Genomic DNA, 16,920 nt, shown 5'->3' with positions numbered 1-16,920 from the left:
AAGCTCTCCTTGTAGAAAGGGACAAGGGGTAGAGAAGTATAACCTGCATTGCCGGTGGCAAACCAATCAATGAGAGAATCATTGTCATTGTGTCAACTTATAATTGTGGAAGAAGTTGTAAACCCATTCTATTGCAAGTCAAAAGACTTAATCAAGAAGTAGTTATTTCAGCTTTGCTCACCAGGAAGGGGACATATAGTAGTTACTCCTGGCAGTAGTTTGTCCTAGTAGTAGTTAGTCCTAACAGATGAGCGGACAAGGAAGATGATGATTTGAAGCACTATAAAGATGATTCAGGGTTGTGTGGTGGCAAAGAAGAAGCAATGGCACTACTTTGTATTGCTGAACTGCTGCATAACCATACTGACTCAAATATATATTTGTAAATGACAGATCCTAACTAATGTGTTACTTATGAAGAAGAAAAGTGATCTTGTCAAGTGTAAGGAACTCATGATGGCAACAGTAGACAGACATAAGTGATAACAGTTCAAGGGTGTTGTGTTTATTAAACTATATAATGGGAGAGAAAAACGCCTAATCTAAACCTGAATCTAAGATGGGAGCAGGCTACGACCATCAAATAATAAGGCTGTCCTAGTGGCGTCTTGTCAAATAAAAAGGGCCTATACTAAAAAAAACTATTGGCAATCCTTATAACTAAGTTGCAAAATATTGTGGGCCAATATTCTCAAATAAAAGAAAGAAGTGTTCACCAAATGATAAGTGAGGATGGAATGACTGGGGTCTCCCTTGGCCCCCGTTTTTAAGCACCGGCCAAGGCAGGACCTTTCAGCACAGCACACTCCTGGGCATCGTCAGCCCGAGGTTACAGTTCCTTTCAACGATGCCAGGACCTTCCTGGGTCAAGTCTTTTCTGCAAAAGTCTATTGCCTTAGAAGGCTGCTGTATCATAAACAATAAACCAACAAAAGTTACTTTGGTAATCCTTTCACGTTGGGCGATTGCTGCTCTTCACCCCTTGGATCCCCCTCAGCCTGGCTCTGATCCTTCTTGCAATGTTAGCCTCCCTCAATGTCGGGTTCACTACGGCCTTTCACTCAAACATATCATTCAACAGTCTCAATGTCCTCTTTACCAACTATCCATTGTGGACATTCCCCAGCCGGGTTCACACTTGTCGTCACAATGTTCACGGGCATATCATTATTTATCCTCATCTCGCAGGCATCCCTCTGTCAGGTTCAAAATTGCAAGTTTCACAGTTCTGTTTTCTCCAATGTGTCAAAGACCTTCGTATGTATGACTGGTTTTGCTCGACCCTCGTAGGACCATTTTAACACTTTACACTGGCCTCTCCTAAGGCCTCTTGCTTTTCGTAGTTTCAACAAAACAACGCAACCCAAAAGGGCTTCAGACAGAGTCCTTCGAATGAGCGCCCCTGCAATGCCTGACCACTCTGCTTGTGAACCTTTTTCTAGAGTTTCTTTAATGTTCAATTAAACACGTTCTTCATTCAACAAGGTTGCCGCCTGCAACCTGGGCCCAGCACAGTATGGTTTTTCTGCACAGTACAGGTTTTCTATCTGTTTTCTCCAACTCACCAGCTGTGCTGAACAGTTGGAGTTTTCTTGTCTCGGGAGTCAAGGACGGCACCACAGCTGCAAGCGCTTATCCCCGCTTTGGCTATCAGCGCGGGAGGGCCCTGTGTGCCATGGACACCTGTCCCACCGCACGCCAGCTGGACTTTGCGGTCTTAGGATTTCCCTTTCAGAGGCTTTGAGGGTCTGAGTTGAAAAGGGCAAGGGTGATTCCATCCTCGTCGTCGCTCCAGGTCTCTCTGCCTTTCTCCTCAATTTGAACTGCTGGTCCTCGTGCGTTCGGCCTTGCTCGAAGTGTGTTCTCATGCTCCTCCTTTTATCCCTCTGGGGAAGGGAAAGGGCCGTCAGGTGTGCGTAGTTATTGTCAAGTGTCTGACTCTGCCTGACTCTTGTGTTGGGACAAGTCAGGTAAACGGCTCTGGTGTTAGTCCATTGTCTGTCACGGTGTAGGAAAGTGTTCATGCTGGAAAAAGGGAAGGGATCGAACTTCTGAATATCCTACAGGGTAGGATGGAGAAAATGTGTTATAGGGAAGGGGTGGGGTACTGAGTCTCACCAGTCTGTGTCCCACTCCCCGAGGACCGCCCATCCAGGTGATCCTCCCGCACTGGTCCACCCCCAGGAACTGGATCCAATAGCGATTGCCGTGTCCTGGCCACCTGGATAAGTTTCCCAGGGACTAGTGGGTGAGTCAACTTCAGATTTCTCACCCAAGGAGTGGCAGGGGCCCTATAGCAATCACCCCAGTTACCAGCAAATATACATTCGGGCCTATCGAAAGCTCCACACCGCAAGAACGGAAGACTCGCCATGGGGCCAAGTTTACTGTTTTTATTATCTAACAGAACGACAAGGATCACACTAGAAAAACATGAATTCTCCAGGGTTCTCGTCTTCTGAGCGTGTCACCCTGTTTTATCCAGGTGTGACGTCACAAAACAAAGTTCCAACCTTGAAACCTATCGAGCGTTCACATTGGTCAGTTTAGGCAAACTATGTATGTATCCTATAAGGGTTAATTCTATTATTAGCGGCTCCTCCTGAGCCCACCTCTACATGTATCAATCTACAAGGTTGCAGGATTGCAGGGATACCATTGGCTCCTGCAACATATTATATCTTCATGTGAAAGGTTACTCTGGATTGGGTAGAATGTGTCCTCCCAGCCCTAGGTCTCCGGATGGTTACCAGGCGGAGTGTACCTTTTCAAGGCAAGAGAATGTTGCCATCTCTGGTCACTTAAAACTGTGAGAGTTCATTCAGTTGGCAGTTCGTGAGCAACACTTGTATCTTTCCACCTCTGATTTGGTTGGAACACCTTCTCTGTGTACCTTGATTGAATGGGAATTGTCTTGCTCTCCTGGGTCACGTGTGTTGAGACCACAAAATGGATCTCTATTGCCTTTAATTATGAGGATTCTAGCCTGAGTTTCTTGCAGGTTGCTTATCGTCTTGGTAACCAGGAACTTTCCAGTCTCCACTTCTCCTTGGCTGCGTGCATCATTCTGCTTGCCACTGGCTGCAGAGATCATGCCAGCCCTTCCATGTACTCGAAACTTGTCTCCCCTTCCTCATTCACTTCAGTGGGCCTATAGCTTCCACATTTGTCCTTATGGCTTTTCCTTGTTAGTGGCAGTCGAGTATGTATCAAGCTTGGTATACATATACTTGGCATCTTGCGGTTCAGCTTTGGCGAAGAATGTGGGTATATGTAGAGATATGTATGTCTGTCATATACTTGCATGACTCTGAGCATGTTTTTCATGTCTCTATGCAACAAACTAATGCATGTTTGTGTAACCTCGTGAATGGATAGCTATGTACTTCATGTCCAAGTGCGGCTATGTCATGGTGTCAGTGAGGACATCATTAATTTCTTGATTTGCAGTCAGTGGAGTTGTTCGATTGATAGCATCTCCATCTACTCCAGATCATCGATTGCGTATGGCCTGAATGGCTGTCTTAGAGAGTAATGTTTCTTACATGTGCGATACAACGATGATAGCGGTGAAAGGCCTAAGAGTGAGCTGCATCTGTCGTGCCTCTGTCTTCGGGCTGAGACTCGTATGGGGGTCATGAGGGCCATAGCCGGACCTCCATATTCAATCCTCCCTCTGGTCGCCAAGGAAGGGCAGAGGACATTGTCACAATGTATTTCAACTTGCCTGAAAAAAATATATTACAAATGTTTTCTATTTTTAAACAATCATGTTTCTCCTAACTTGCAAAAATGGGAGGCAACAGAGACATGATCCGGTGCTTATACGCACCAGTTACCGAAGCTGCTCACCTCATGCCAGCCTCAGCACGCCCGATGAGGAGCCCAAGGTGGCTCCCCTAGACCACTAGGGATATGTAACAAAAATCCCATCCAAGGATTGGATTTGCATTAGGGATGGCCATGGTAGACACCCTCTAACACAAACTGGGACAATGCTGAAAAGCCATTGCTCCACTGCAGTCCTGAACTGGAAAAGGTGGCATGTCTTGAGGCACTGTATAAAAATGCTGTTGTATGTACCATCTCCTGGTTGGGGAAGACTGGGACAGTTTGGCCAGGGACAGCAAACCAACAAAAAGATAGGGAGGGGGTTAAAAGCAGGAAGTCGTGTGTTGTTCAGGTGAGGTCAGAGGAGTAGGAGGTGGCAGACCAACAAACTAGCAGTAGGAAGGATGATGGAGCAGATTGCCATGTCAGTAGGTAAAGCACTGGTTAATGTGTGCAAGTGGTACTGCGTTGTGAGTGTACATGAAAGAGTGGCAAGTGTGTTCAGGAGAGGAAGTGCATGTGAAGTGCTTGTGTGAGTGAAAGGAGGGTGTTTGAGTAAAAGGTCTTGTGGAGTTATAGTAGTAGTGTGGAGGATGGAAGTAGTGTGGGGGAGGGAGTCTGTGTGCACCATTTTGAACAGGAGCATATATACTCAGTGACCAACCCTTTTAAACAACATATAGGGATTTGACGACGATAAATTGATGACATCTGTATGATATTTGAAGGCTCAGCAGAGGATCTGGAAGGATTCCACACCTGACTTAATGGACGGAATCAACATCTCAAGTTCAGCCTCGAACCCAGCAAGCATGAAATGCATTTCCTCGATCTCAACATTTTACCACTGGGGGTGGGGGGGGCTATCTTACATCTAAAGTACACAAAAAGAGAATGGACCATAATTCGCTCCTGGCCTACCACAGTTATCATCCAGGAGCATTGCGGGATAATCTCCCGTTTGGACAATTTTTGAGGTACAGATGGACATGTACACAACCAGGGGACTATGTGACCAAGGCTAGAGTATTGAAAAAACTATTGGTTCAACAGGGGTACCCTAAGAAGATTGTCAACTCAACATACAAGAGAGCCTGGAATATCCTGAGAGAGATTACCCTTCAACACCCTAAATCTCCAGCCATGAAGAATATAACAGCTGTAGTTAGTTATTCCCCCCTCTTCAATAGGCTGAAACGAGAAATAAAGCAGCTTTGGCCACTCTTGAGCACAGGATCATGCCCTCTGCCCTCTCACCCCGCTTCTTTGACCTCAAATGAACCCAGGCACAGACTTGTGCAATCCCTGCCCCAGGACACCTGTCAGGATGACAAGAGAAATTAGCAACAAACCCTTTGGTCTAGCACGCCCCTAGTAGGACATGCACCATGTGGTCGATGTTCTATGTGTGCACAGACACATCGTAGAATGAGTGCCGACATTGGGTGGAAAACACCATGGCAATAAAAGCACTTCTCCAACTGCAATATCTCTGGTGTAGTGTACCTCGTCACATAACACTGCATCTTGGTTATGTAGGGATGACGATACGACCCATCAGGAAGACTGATTGAGCATAAATCTTGTATTACAACAGCCAAGCTCACAGCCCCTTTAACATCACACTTTAAGGAAATGGGCAATGGACAGTCTTGGAAAAGCTACACCACGCACGATGGGGGGAGGAGTGGAGGGGAACTTTACAAACATGCTACTGAAAAGGGAGCAACAATGGATTTTCCGGTTGAACGCGTGCACTAACGTCCTGAACAAAGCCATCCAGTGGCATGCCGTAGCAGTCCTACATTAATCAGTACCCCGCATTCGCTGTACACCTTGGTTACACCGTGCACAAAGGGTCATGATAGTAATAAGGATAGAGGATTGATAGCGGGCACACTCCATGGTGCACCATTCTAAGTTGGCTGCCCTAGGAGAGGCATTCTCTATCGTGACCTGGGAGGGTGGATCAATTATGGGCTAATCACTACCCCTCCTACTCTCTATACCTTGGTTACAATGTGCACAAAGTTTCATGAGGGTAACCAGGATAGATGATTGTTAGCGCGCACACTCTGCAGTGCACCATTCCAAGATGGCTGCCCTCAGAGAGGCACTCTCCATCGTGACCTGAGGCTCCGCCCAAGCCATAGAGACAATCTAGCTTGTGCTTGTTGATCCTCCACAGCTACCGGATTTCCCTTACGGCCGCCAATCAAGACTGCAGAGGATCCATATTGACCTGCTTGCGATTGGTAAGGGTTTGCACCGCACTGATTTTTCACTGATACGCCACGCTGCTTAAATATGTGACGGTTTCCTGTTGAAAGAATAAGGAGACCACTTTTTGGGACGTAGGCAGCCTGTTAAATATGCCTCCATTGTTGCTTTGTGTCCCCCATTTTTACAGAGAACGGGCAAATGCCTTGTAACTCGCATCCGGGCACGCACATTTTTCGGTCCTCATGATTCCTTCCAATACCACCATTCGGAACTGAGGGACTGTTTATACATATTGTTTTGTCAATGTTAGTGCATATAACAACGTTAGTGAGTGATACATGGTGAATGGGAGTGCACCACAGAGGGCGCTCAGCACTCCCAGACGGAGACTTTTTAAGTGCCTGAAATTATGGCATATTGCTCTCTAGAATAGATTGCATTAACATTTGTTGTTGGTTAGCTACTGAATCTATCCCTTTGAAAGATATAGCTGAATAGGCTTTATCTTTTCCTCCCCATTCCCCAGGTCACAAGATGGCTGCCCGCACCTGAGATATGGATCGAAAGGAATTATGTCCACGCCCAGCTAAATTGGTCCTGTAGATAATGACTCTTAACTGCCTCAGTCATCGAAACCGGTTGACCTCTTTATTTTCATGATATCCACTAAATTGAAAAGGATACTTGCTTTGAAAAAATTGACACCTGTCTGGTTACAGGTGTTCTGATGATTATAGATTCTGCTCTTCTCATGCACACAGCAGGGAATTTTAGATCTCCACCGGTACCCAGAACACATGATTTGTAAACATATTGCTCTGTGGGTGAATAAATAAGGGCCTCACCAGGCATATAGGAAATTCCCTATTGAAATGTTCAAATTATGAGAAAGATGTAACAGGAATGGTCTGTTCCTTTCATGGGTCACTAGTAGTGTGTTTATTTTTATATTATAAGAAAAAAGTGTAATCTCTTGCACATTGTTAAGTAGGGATAGATTTCTCCCTCTTTCCTTTTAGGTAGGCGGCGCATCACTGTCACCCTAGTGTCGGCACCCCCTGATGGGGACAAGGTGTACTTCTACCTAGGGATAGCTTTAGTGGTTTCAAGATTGATTCTTGTTTGAAATGTTCTGCACTCAGAAGTGCTCCAAAACCTGTTTTTGTGTGATAAAAGGAGGGAGAAGAAACATCAAAGGGTGAATGCAAGTGGTGGAAGGGGTGAGAGATCACAGAGGGATAAAGGAGGAAGTAGAAGGAGGGTAGAGTTGGGAACAGGAGTGTATCGAGAGGAGAAAATCAAATTTACAGGGGAAGGAGTGCATGTGTGTCAGGAAGACTGAATTGGGCAGCGTGTATGAAATGCAATACCTGTAATCCCTTGTATGCACAAATTAGGAAGTCCCTGAGGGAGTCTAGGCAGATAAGTGATGGGCCTGTTAGGTTTTTGCTGTGAGTAAAAATGATAACGTACGCAAGACACAGTTGTTCATGAAATGCATGAAATGGAAATCGTACCTGATTGCTTTAAATCCCCTACTATTGATTTAGCTGCCGGTTATAAAAATGTTGATGAAAATGTTTTGGCTGTGCTTGGAAGTTTCATGATGAAAGTGCTTTCATGTTGATCTAGTTCATTTTAAAGCAGGATTTAATTTCCGCATCTCCAGATAACACAATAGATAGATGTACATTACTTTTAGAATTTCCAATAAACTCAGTCGAGTGCGCGAAACACGCCAAAAGCAAGCCTGTTCTTGTGGGCCTTCCGGTCGCCCTGGAGATTGGTGTCCCGGGAACGCTATGGTAATGTGTTCCCGGAACAACTTTGTGTGGAGCGTGAGCACCCGGTTGGGTACTTTTCTCTAAGCGCATGGTCGCGTTCCTGCGTACAAACAGAGGAAGGAATTCCTCTTTTTAACCTCTTGAGTGCTATGGACGAATATGCTCGTCCTTTTTGCATAGACTTGATTAAAGCTCAGCAGTTGAGGGGTTAAAGGTGCTCAGTTATTGGGATCCTTGTTTTTGCAACCTTGGATTCTGGATGCAAGTCAGTATTAGGGTTTTAGTTGGCTAGGTCCTGTTAGTGTTTCTTTGACTGCTTCCAGTACTTTTGGATATCTAGGTTTACAGAGCACAGCAGCTATCTTGCAGGTTCTAATTGTGTTTTGTTACACTGGTGCTAGATTATGTAAATGGAAGTATATTTGTGCTATACTGGTTTCCTATTCTAATTGCATTATCATTGTATGCCTTGTTGCAGTCTTGTCTGTCTTCAGAGACCGGGGGGAGGGGGAGATTCACGTAGCACTCCCACCTGGGGGGAACTATCTCACTGTTTTTCTTTCCAGTTGACCTGTGGGTACTTTCCTCCGGGTAGGTGATGTATTGCTTCCAGGACTTCCAAGGAATCGGAATTCCTATTGCATTCCTTAATCTGACGGATCTGACAGGCATGGAAGGGAAACTGAATAAAACCTGGGATGACAATGAACCCTTTTTTGGAATAAGTTAGACGATATCCAAGGGATTCTTATTTAAATGTAATTCAGAAATACTATTCATAGGATGGTCAGGACCGTGCTTTCTTGAATATCTCCAGTGCAGCACAGTGCTATTCTGCTTTTCTGAGCGTTTCGTCTTAGTTTATTGTTATGCTGTTGTTCATTTTTCAGGAACACGAGATGGTGTTGAAGAGAATTGCAGATGATCGTAAAATGTTGCAAGAAAAGAAGCAAGGCACCTCAAAGTCTGACACTTCACCTCAGAAGGCTCAGAGGTTAGGGGGCAAAGTTCAGACAGCAGTGGATAATTATTGCCTCCTGGTGGTGAGTATTTTACATAAGAAAGGGATGTTCATCTGTTGCGGTTATTTGATGAATTATGACGTTTGACCAGGGATATTATTTACATATTTAAATGTCGGATTGCCAAATGGTCTGGTCATTTCAAGTGGATCTGGTCTCTGGATATAATACTGAGGGCCTGATTAGAAGTTTGGTGGTATGTGTACAAACGGCAGCAATGTGGCAGTCATTCTGTTATCACTGTATTATGGCTGCATTACTGCACTGCCGTAATACGGTTTTGGTAGTAAGGTGAAAGATTTACCTCCAGAGAAAATCTGGAGGTAAAAAAATCAAATTTACTGCCAATCATCGGCACAGTTACAGCAGCGGAATTACTGCCGGCATCAATTCCACTGAAATTCCCATGGAGTCCTGTGGACTCCAAAATGGGGAATTAAAACCACCCTACATCCTCTTGTAATCCTGTGGTAAATCCACGGGATCAAGTGGCAGTAATGCTAATTGAGTTTGGCAGAAAGTCCACGGATTTGCTGCTGAACTACCCCAGACTTGTGATAAGGCACTTAGTCTCTGGTTTCATTGTATTTCAAACTTATTGTTCAACTCCCAGTAATGGGATGTTCGATTCACAGTTTATTCCCTGGGAATTTGGAATTGAACTCATTGACCGCAATAGTTCTTCGCTTCCTTAGATTTAAGGGATCTATGTGAATTCTGCAAGGAAAAAAAAAGACGCCTAAAATACCGATTTTCTTTCTTGGTTGACCCCTTTTACTGTGTGTGTGTGTGTGTGTGTGTGTGTGTGTGTGTGTGTGTGTATATATATATATATATATATATATATATATATTTCTGAGGCTTTTGGAATCTGCATAGATCACATGCTGTGCATAGGCCGACATCTAGTGGAAGCTGCAGAGTAATACAGTTTGTTTTTCGAAACTCGAAAATGGGCATCGACACAGGGCGTGCCAGTAGTACTATCCCTAGTGTGATGTGTACTGTACCCATGATCCCTCATGCGTCTAGGACCCTCAGATTGTTTTTTTTACACCATACTGGTCGGAAGCATCCCGCAGCCATAATTTTGTAAAAAATCATATTATTTCCCAGTTTTCTCCATCCCAACGTCAAATCACCAAAGTTCGACACTCGACGCCGGGCCGGAGAAGAAAAACAACCGTCGAGAGCTGCACGACAGACTTGAGCCTAGGAAGGCCTCTGGCCTCAGCCTGGGCCTTGGAAGGCCTCTGGCCTCGGCCCCTACAAAAGAGAGTGGGGGGGGGTGGTACCTACTCAACACTATATATATATATATATATATTTTAGATACATTTTCTTATATATTCCTACACACACTAGCCCGCTGCCACAAGGTGCGTATGGAGGGTACCCCTTTCCAATTTTGCCCTAAGTGCAACCGCAAGTACCCATGGGTTGACAGACACACTACCTGTAACCTCTGCTTGCCAAGGGACCACCCCGAGGCGAACTGCAGAGCGTGTAGTCGTTTTAAACCGAAGACTCTAAAGGGCCGTTCGATCAAATGTTGGGCCCACCTCGCCAGGCAACGAGAGGCCATGGAAGTGGAGGGCGCCTTCAGTGATGGCAGCGACGCCATCCTATCGGGCGGTGAGGGCAATGTGGCGTCGAGAGACAGCCAAGCGCAAGTCCCCAACCTCTGAAGGTTGTCCAGCAGGGCAACTATGGGGAACAACCCCGGCGACACAAGCGCTACCCACAACACATCCACTAAGCACTCGAAGTCCAACCGAGACTCGGCTCGCGCGTCGAGCTCGCATAGAGAGGCAGGCAAAGAACGGTCCACCGAATCGGTGTCCTCTGGGCGTTCTCGATCAAGATCACCGCATGACACCAGGCAAGCATCCACTGTTGCCAAGAGTGCCTCGCTCTCTAAAGTAACGGAGGTTCGATCGTCGGGAGACAAAGACAACCACCATCCCCAGGCCGCACTCCAGGAGTCGTCGTCAGCAGACTGCGTAACGGCTGCTCTCGTGCCCTGACCTCCACTCGCTAAGGAAAGGGACACTACCCCCGAATCTCGACGCCAGACGTCGAAGAGCTCCGAAAAGGTGAAAACACCGGGGAAGCACTCTTCCAGTCACGCAGAAAAAGCATTCTCAGCCTTTATCTGCACCACAGACACATAAAGACAAGTCACAATCTTCTGAAAAAATATCCAAGACCCCTGCACAAGGCCATAGGTCCAGTCAGGATATAGCAAGGAAACATTCCCAGGAGAGGGTAATCCCCAACTCTAAAGCATGGTCAAGTGAGGATATAGACAGAGCTATGTCTAGAATGTCATCCCTAGCAGACTTCTATGCCACAAATCCACAACATCTCCTCGCCTATAACCCTAACGGGGCAGCCCCCTCAGGGTTCAAAGACCCGCAACCCCCTGGTAAAAAACCTCGAGTTGAGGTGCCAACGCAAAGTAGGTCTTCTAACCTTTACCACGTTCCGCTATACTCTCAATATGATGAGGATCCATCATTTAACGAGGATCCAGAATTGGCCACGTTGGACGTCCATACTGGAATGGATTACTCTTGGGATGACGAGGGCCAAGAGGAGGACGAAGATGACACAGAAGTCTACAGAGTAGACTCCTGAGTAGACAAAGAACCTCTGGTTACCAACTCTCCTGTCGACAACCAACCTCTCTTAAATGAGGTTTTATCTAGAGCGGCTGAACACTTCCACATAGATGCACAGGGAGCACAGGAGGAGAGGGACTTTGCCGAGGAATTAGTGGGAGAGAAGAGACCGGTTGCCCAGGCCACCCCTATTCTCAAGTCAATACAAAGGAGAATAGACCCTTCCCTTGTCCCAATCTCACCAGGGCAGTAAACCCCAGGATTGAAAAACTGTTCAGGGCAGCCCAATCAGACCCACTCTACATAAGGGGGCAACTGAAGCCGGACTCCCTGGTAGTGACTAATACCCGAAAGAGGGCGGGAACACCCTTATCTTTGTCTGAAGCTCCCCCCGACAAGGAGAGCAAGAAGATCTATGGTTTGTGAAGGGAGGTAGCCTCCACTTCCGCTTACCAGGCAAGGATTGCCAACTCCACCACCCTACTGGCGAGTTACAACTGCCATCAGTGGGAAGAAGTTGCAGAGCACATTGACTCCGCCCCGGAACCTTTAAAGAGCCAGTTGGTGCAGGTTGCGTCGGAGGGAAGAGCCGTGTCCGGTTGCATCCTTAAGGCAACCTTTGATGCCGCGGATAACGCCGGCAGACTGATAGCATACAGCACGGTTTTCAAAAGACATGCTTGGTTAAGACAATCTGGGTTTAAACCTGAGACACAAGCATCTTTAATAGACAAACCGGTGGAGAACGATCTACTGTTTGGTAAGGCGGTAGAGGACGTCTTAAAAAATGCGAAAGATGAATACGAGACTCTCAAATTCCTGGGCCAGTTAACTAACAAACCCCCCCAATCAAAGAAGGAATGGCAATTTTCGTCGCCCACGCGGCCAAAACTCACAAAGCGGCTCCAACTATTCCCAGAGACAGGGTACACCATGCAATAACAACAACCAGCAGTCTACCCAAGGTTATGGCAGGGGTAACAAGAGGAGACATGGTAAGGGTAGAGGCAGCCCCAATAGAGGCGGCGGCACGCCTCCCCCAAAGCAGTGACGTTCCGTTCAGGGTCCCTTCTCCCGCATCCCCAGTAGGGGGACGCATTTCCAACTTCACCCAAGCTTGGGAAGGGATCACATCAGACAGATGGGTGCTGTCCACAGTGTCCGTAGGATACTGCATAGAACTGATAGAGCGTCCCTGAAACCACCCTCCACGCCAAAAAGTACATTCATTAGACCACCAGAAGATCCTCCTCAAAAAGATCGCCAATCTTCTAGCAAAGGACGCAATAGAACTCATCCCGGGACACCAGTTAAACAAGGGTATTTATTCAACTTACTTCCTTGTGCCAAAAAAAGATTTGACAATGCACCCAGTATTGGATTTACGGCCTGCAAACAAGTATGTCAAGCCCCAAAAGTTTCGCATGACTACTCTCCAAGAGGTAATCCCCCTCCTAAAAAATGGGGATTACATGGCAGCATTGGACATGAAAGATGCCTATTTTCATATTTCCATGTTCCCAGCGCACAGAAGATTCTTGCGCTTCAAGGTGGACAGTCAGCACTACCAGTTAGAGGTACTGCCCTTCGGTATAGCCTCGGCTCCAAGGGTATTCACCAAGGTACTGGCGGTGGCAGCGGCACACCTACGCAGGGAGGCAATCCCAGTTTACCCTTACCTGGATGACTGGCTCATCATGGGGAGACCCCAGTAATTTGCAGATCAAATATTCAAAGAACTATCGACCTCTTCTTCGAATTGGGTTTCTCCATAAACGAGAAAAAGTCAAGTCTGGTGCCAAGCACCTCCAAACAGTTCCTATGAGCAGCCCTAAACACGCAAGAAGGGTTGGCCTTTCCATCAGAGGAAAGAATTTGGAATCTAATGCTGCAAATTCCGCTATATCAGGCCGGTCGCCAGATAACGGTGTGCAAAGCGATGTGTTTGCTCGGCATGATGGCGTCATGTATTTACCAGGTCCCCACGCGCGCCTGCGCATGCGTCCCATGCAAGAATGGTTGGCGAAACAGTGGTCTCAGACAAGTGGTCAGTGGGACGATCTAGTGAGTTGTTTCGCCAACACTTGTACGAAGTCTTCACTGGTGGACAAGAGAAAACCTGTCAAAGGGGAAACCCTTTTACGATCCAGAGATACAGGCTGTAGTCACAACAGACGCATCCCTCTCGGGGTGGGGAGCACACCTTCTCCACCACACAGCTCAGGGTCTCTGGTCTCACTCAGTGGCCAAGAATCATATCAATCTGCTAGAACTTCTGGCAGTGTTCAGAGCTCTTCAAGCGTTCGAGGCCTACCTGTTAAACCTGTCAGTGCAGATCCTGACAGACAGCACAACAGCAATGTTTTACCTGAACAAGCAAGGAGGGACTCGTTCGCCAAAGCTGTCCAAGCTTGCCCAGAAAATTTGGATATGGGCACTCAGATGGAACATCTACCTGTCATCTCAACATGTTCCAGGGGATCTCAATTCTCTGGCGGACGCTTTGAGCAGGGATCCCCTCCCACAAGAACACGAATGGTGTCTACACAGAGAAATCATAGAAGATCTCTTCTCTCAGTGGGGTTTCCCCACTATAGACCTATTTGCCACAAGCGAAAACAGACAGTGCCCAGGATTCGCATCCAGGTTCCCCCAACCCGACTCCCAGGGGAACGCCCTGTGGATGAATTGGTCAGGGATGTTTGCGTACGCTTTCCACCAACCCCCCTCATCAGGAAGATGGTCAACAAGATGCACAGGGAATCGATGACGCTCGTCCTAGTTGCTTCCATGTGGGCGAGGCAACCGTGGTTCCCACACTTACGCAGACTAACGGTGTGCGAACCCATCAAGCTCCTGTGCTGGTACAACCTACTGTCCCAGCACCAAGGTCAGACAGTACATCCTCAACCCAACTCAATGAACCTGGCAGCATGGCTCCTGAGGTCATAGAGTTTGGACATCTCAATTTACCTCAGAGATGTATGGACATCCTAAAAGAATCTAGGAAGCCAAACACGAGGTATTGCTACTTTGACAAATGGAAGAGATTTGTTATCTGGTGCCAGAATAAGCAAATCATCGCAGCTGATTGCACTCCTTCCACTATAGTCACCTGCATGCTCCACCTGCTGGACACAGGGTTGGTATTTAATTCACTGAAGGTACACCTGGCAGCTCTGTCAGCGTGCACCACCTTGCATAACAAAGTATCGTGGTGGAAAGTACCAGTGGCTAAAGACTTCATGGAAGGAGTAAAGAGACTTCACCCTCCAATTTCTAACCCACCACCAGGATGGGACCTTAATGTGGTGCTTGCTAAACTCATGGGCCTTCCTTCGAGCCCATTCATAAGGGCAGTCTCAAACACCTGACATATAAAACTGCCTTCTTGGTAGCCATTACGTCTATAAGAAGGGTCAGTGAAATTCAGGCTCTGTCAGTGCAGGACCCTTTCTTTACTGTCCATAAAGATAAACTGGTTTTACGAACACACCCTAGGTTCTCACCTAAGTTTATTTCCAAATTCCACGTGAACCAGTCCATCAAGCTTCCGGCTTTCTTCCAAGACCCACAAAGCTCGGCTGAGGTGAAACTACACACCTTAGATGTGCGTAGGGCGGTCCTATACTATGTAAACAAAACCCGACCGCTGAGGAAAACAGACCAACTGTTTGTCTCCGTAGCTACAGGCAAAGAGGGAGATTGCGTCTCTAAAGGCGCCATCTCTAAGTGAATTATAAACTGTATCCAGCTGTGTTACTCCCATTCTGAAAAAAACTCTGCCTTTCACGCCAAGAGCCCACTCTACAAGAGGCATTGGGGCCACTCTGGCTTTTATTGCAAATGTACCCCTTGACACCATTTGCAAAGCAGCTACCTGGAGCTCTATTCACACTTGCAAATGGGGCCTGCATTAAACATGACATGAGAAGTAAAACATGGGTTGTACTAGGGTGTGATTTGTGTTGTGAGGCCCCAGTGGCCAGTGATGGTAGAGCAATGGCAGAAGGGGAGTACAATGGAGACCACATGAAACTTGCAACGCACACTGGAAGTGCTGGTGCGTATGTTGCCTTTGTGATTTCTAACACACGCGTACCTGGTCGTCTGCATGGCTCTGTTATGTTGTGGTGAGTGTGGCCTACCCCTAGACCGTTGGGTGTATGGCAAAAGGCCATGCACCTAACAGCCTAGGCCTTCATCACAGCCTCCACAATATAATGCAGCAATGCAGTTGTTACTGTGCATGCATTTGGAGTTCGTGAGTAGCGCACAATGGTTGCAGAGGACATTGTGCACTTGGTGGAACAGCAGAAGTGAGCTGCTATGCGTACATTACCATATGGTGTACATCATTGCCCCTGTTATACAATAGAGACCCACATGTCACCATGTGCGTTTGCTATGGGTAGGCCCTCATAAGATCCTTGCTTGAGGACGTTTTTTACCACATTGCGCCATGAAAGGAAGTCATCAGCATTAGAAAGTTGCAATATGGACAATGTACACAGCCACCCAGATAACGTCTGCACAGGCAACGCAATGAAATTGATCCATGTAACTAAAGATGTGGCCAGGGTAAAAGTTGGCAGGCGCATTGGGCCTGCATTACATATGACATGAGAAATAAAGCATAGGTTGTACTAGGGTGTGCAGTGTGTGCTGAGGACCAGTGGTCAGTGATTGTAGAGCAATGGCAGAAGGGGAGAACAATGGAGAAAATATGGAACTTGCAACATACACTGCAGTACGGTGTGTTGCGTGTGCTAAAATGTTGCTTTTATGGTTTTGGGGATTGGTTGCAATTCTTACACCGTGTAGGGGGTTGGTCTTGGGGTTGGTCACCCTGAGTTACCTGGGGCAACCAGACGTGGACTCCCTGCTCACTGTGCTCAGAGAGGCACAGCTTCACCTCACCGATGAGGCCCAACAAGGCTGAAACACGTGTATGGGGTTGCTGTTGAAACTCTTGTTCGGAAAGGAATTGCCATAGCATTTCGTTGCAGGGCTGCATATGTGGACGGGACAAAGACTGATATGAAACTGGATATTTCCCATCTGTGAAAGGTACAGTGAGCAAAAAGCGTCTGCTGCAAACTCTCTTCTCAAAACAGGTTATCATGCTGTGTTCTTTCTGGAGAGGAGCGCCTGCTACCTTTTATGAAACACTGTGTAGTATATGCCTGGAGCTGATGGAGCAACGACTTCTCCAGTGTGTCCTGTGGGAGAAGTGGTGAAGTAGAGGATGCTTATAAGTAGCTAGGGGTGACCTTCATGTACCTGGCCACTTGTTCACCTACATAACTCTGTTATGTTGAGCTGGGTGTGGCCAAGGGCTACACTGTTGGGTGTATGGCAAAAGACCGTAGGCCAGTGACCGAAGAGGTTAGGCCTGCTGCATAGCACGCCACCATAACACATATATGCACTTTT

The 16,920-nt window shown here is 46.9% G+C and overlaps 1 protein-coding gene across 7 annotated transcripts in view; it reads left to right on the top strand.

Annotated features, from left to right (window-relative positions):
• Positions 1-16,920, top strand: part of LOC138567600 (uncharacterized) — a 1,191,853-nt gene that overhangs the window by 450,447 nt on the left and 724,486 nt on the right. For all 7 annotated transcript variants that reach the window (XM_069645994.1, XM_069645989.1, XM_069645987.1 and 4 more), the window contains one exon: positions 8,729-8,881. In XM_069645994.1, the coding sequence (XP_069502095.1) occupies positions 8,729-8,881 (153 nt within the window). The remainder of the gene's footprint in view (positions 1-8,728; positions 8,882-16,920) is intronic.

Source organism: Ambystoma mexicanum, chromosome 2p (assembly GCF_040938575.1).
Source record: "Ambystoma mexicanum isolate Mex_15411 chromosome 2p, UKY_AmexF1_1, whole genome shotgun sequence".
In the NCBI taxonomy this organism is placed as follows: domain Eukaryota; kingdom Metazoa; phylum Chordata; class Amphibia; order Caudata; family Ambystomatidae; genus Ambystoma; species Ambystoma mexicanum.
The sequence above is the reverse complement of the archived record's forward strand: the minus strand, read 5'-3'. Positions and strand labels throughout refer to the sequence as shown.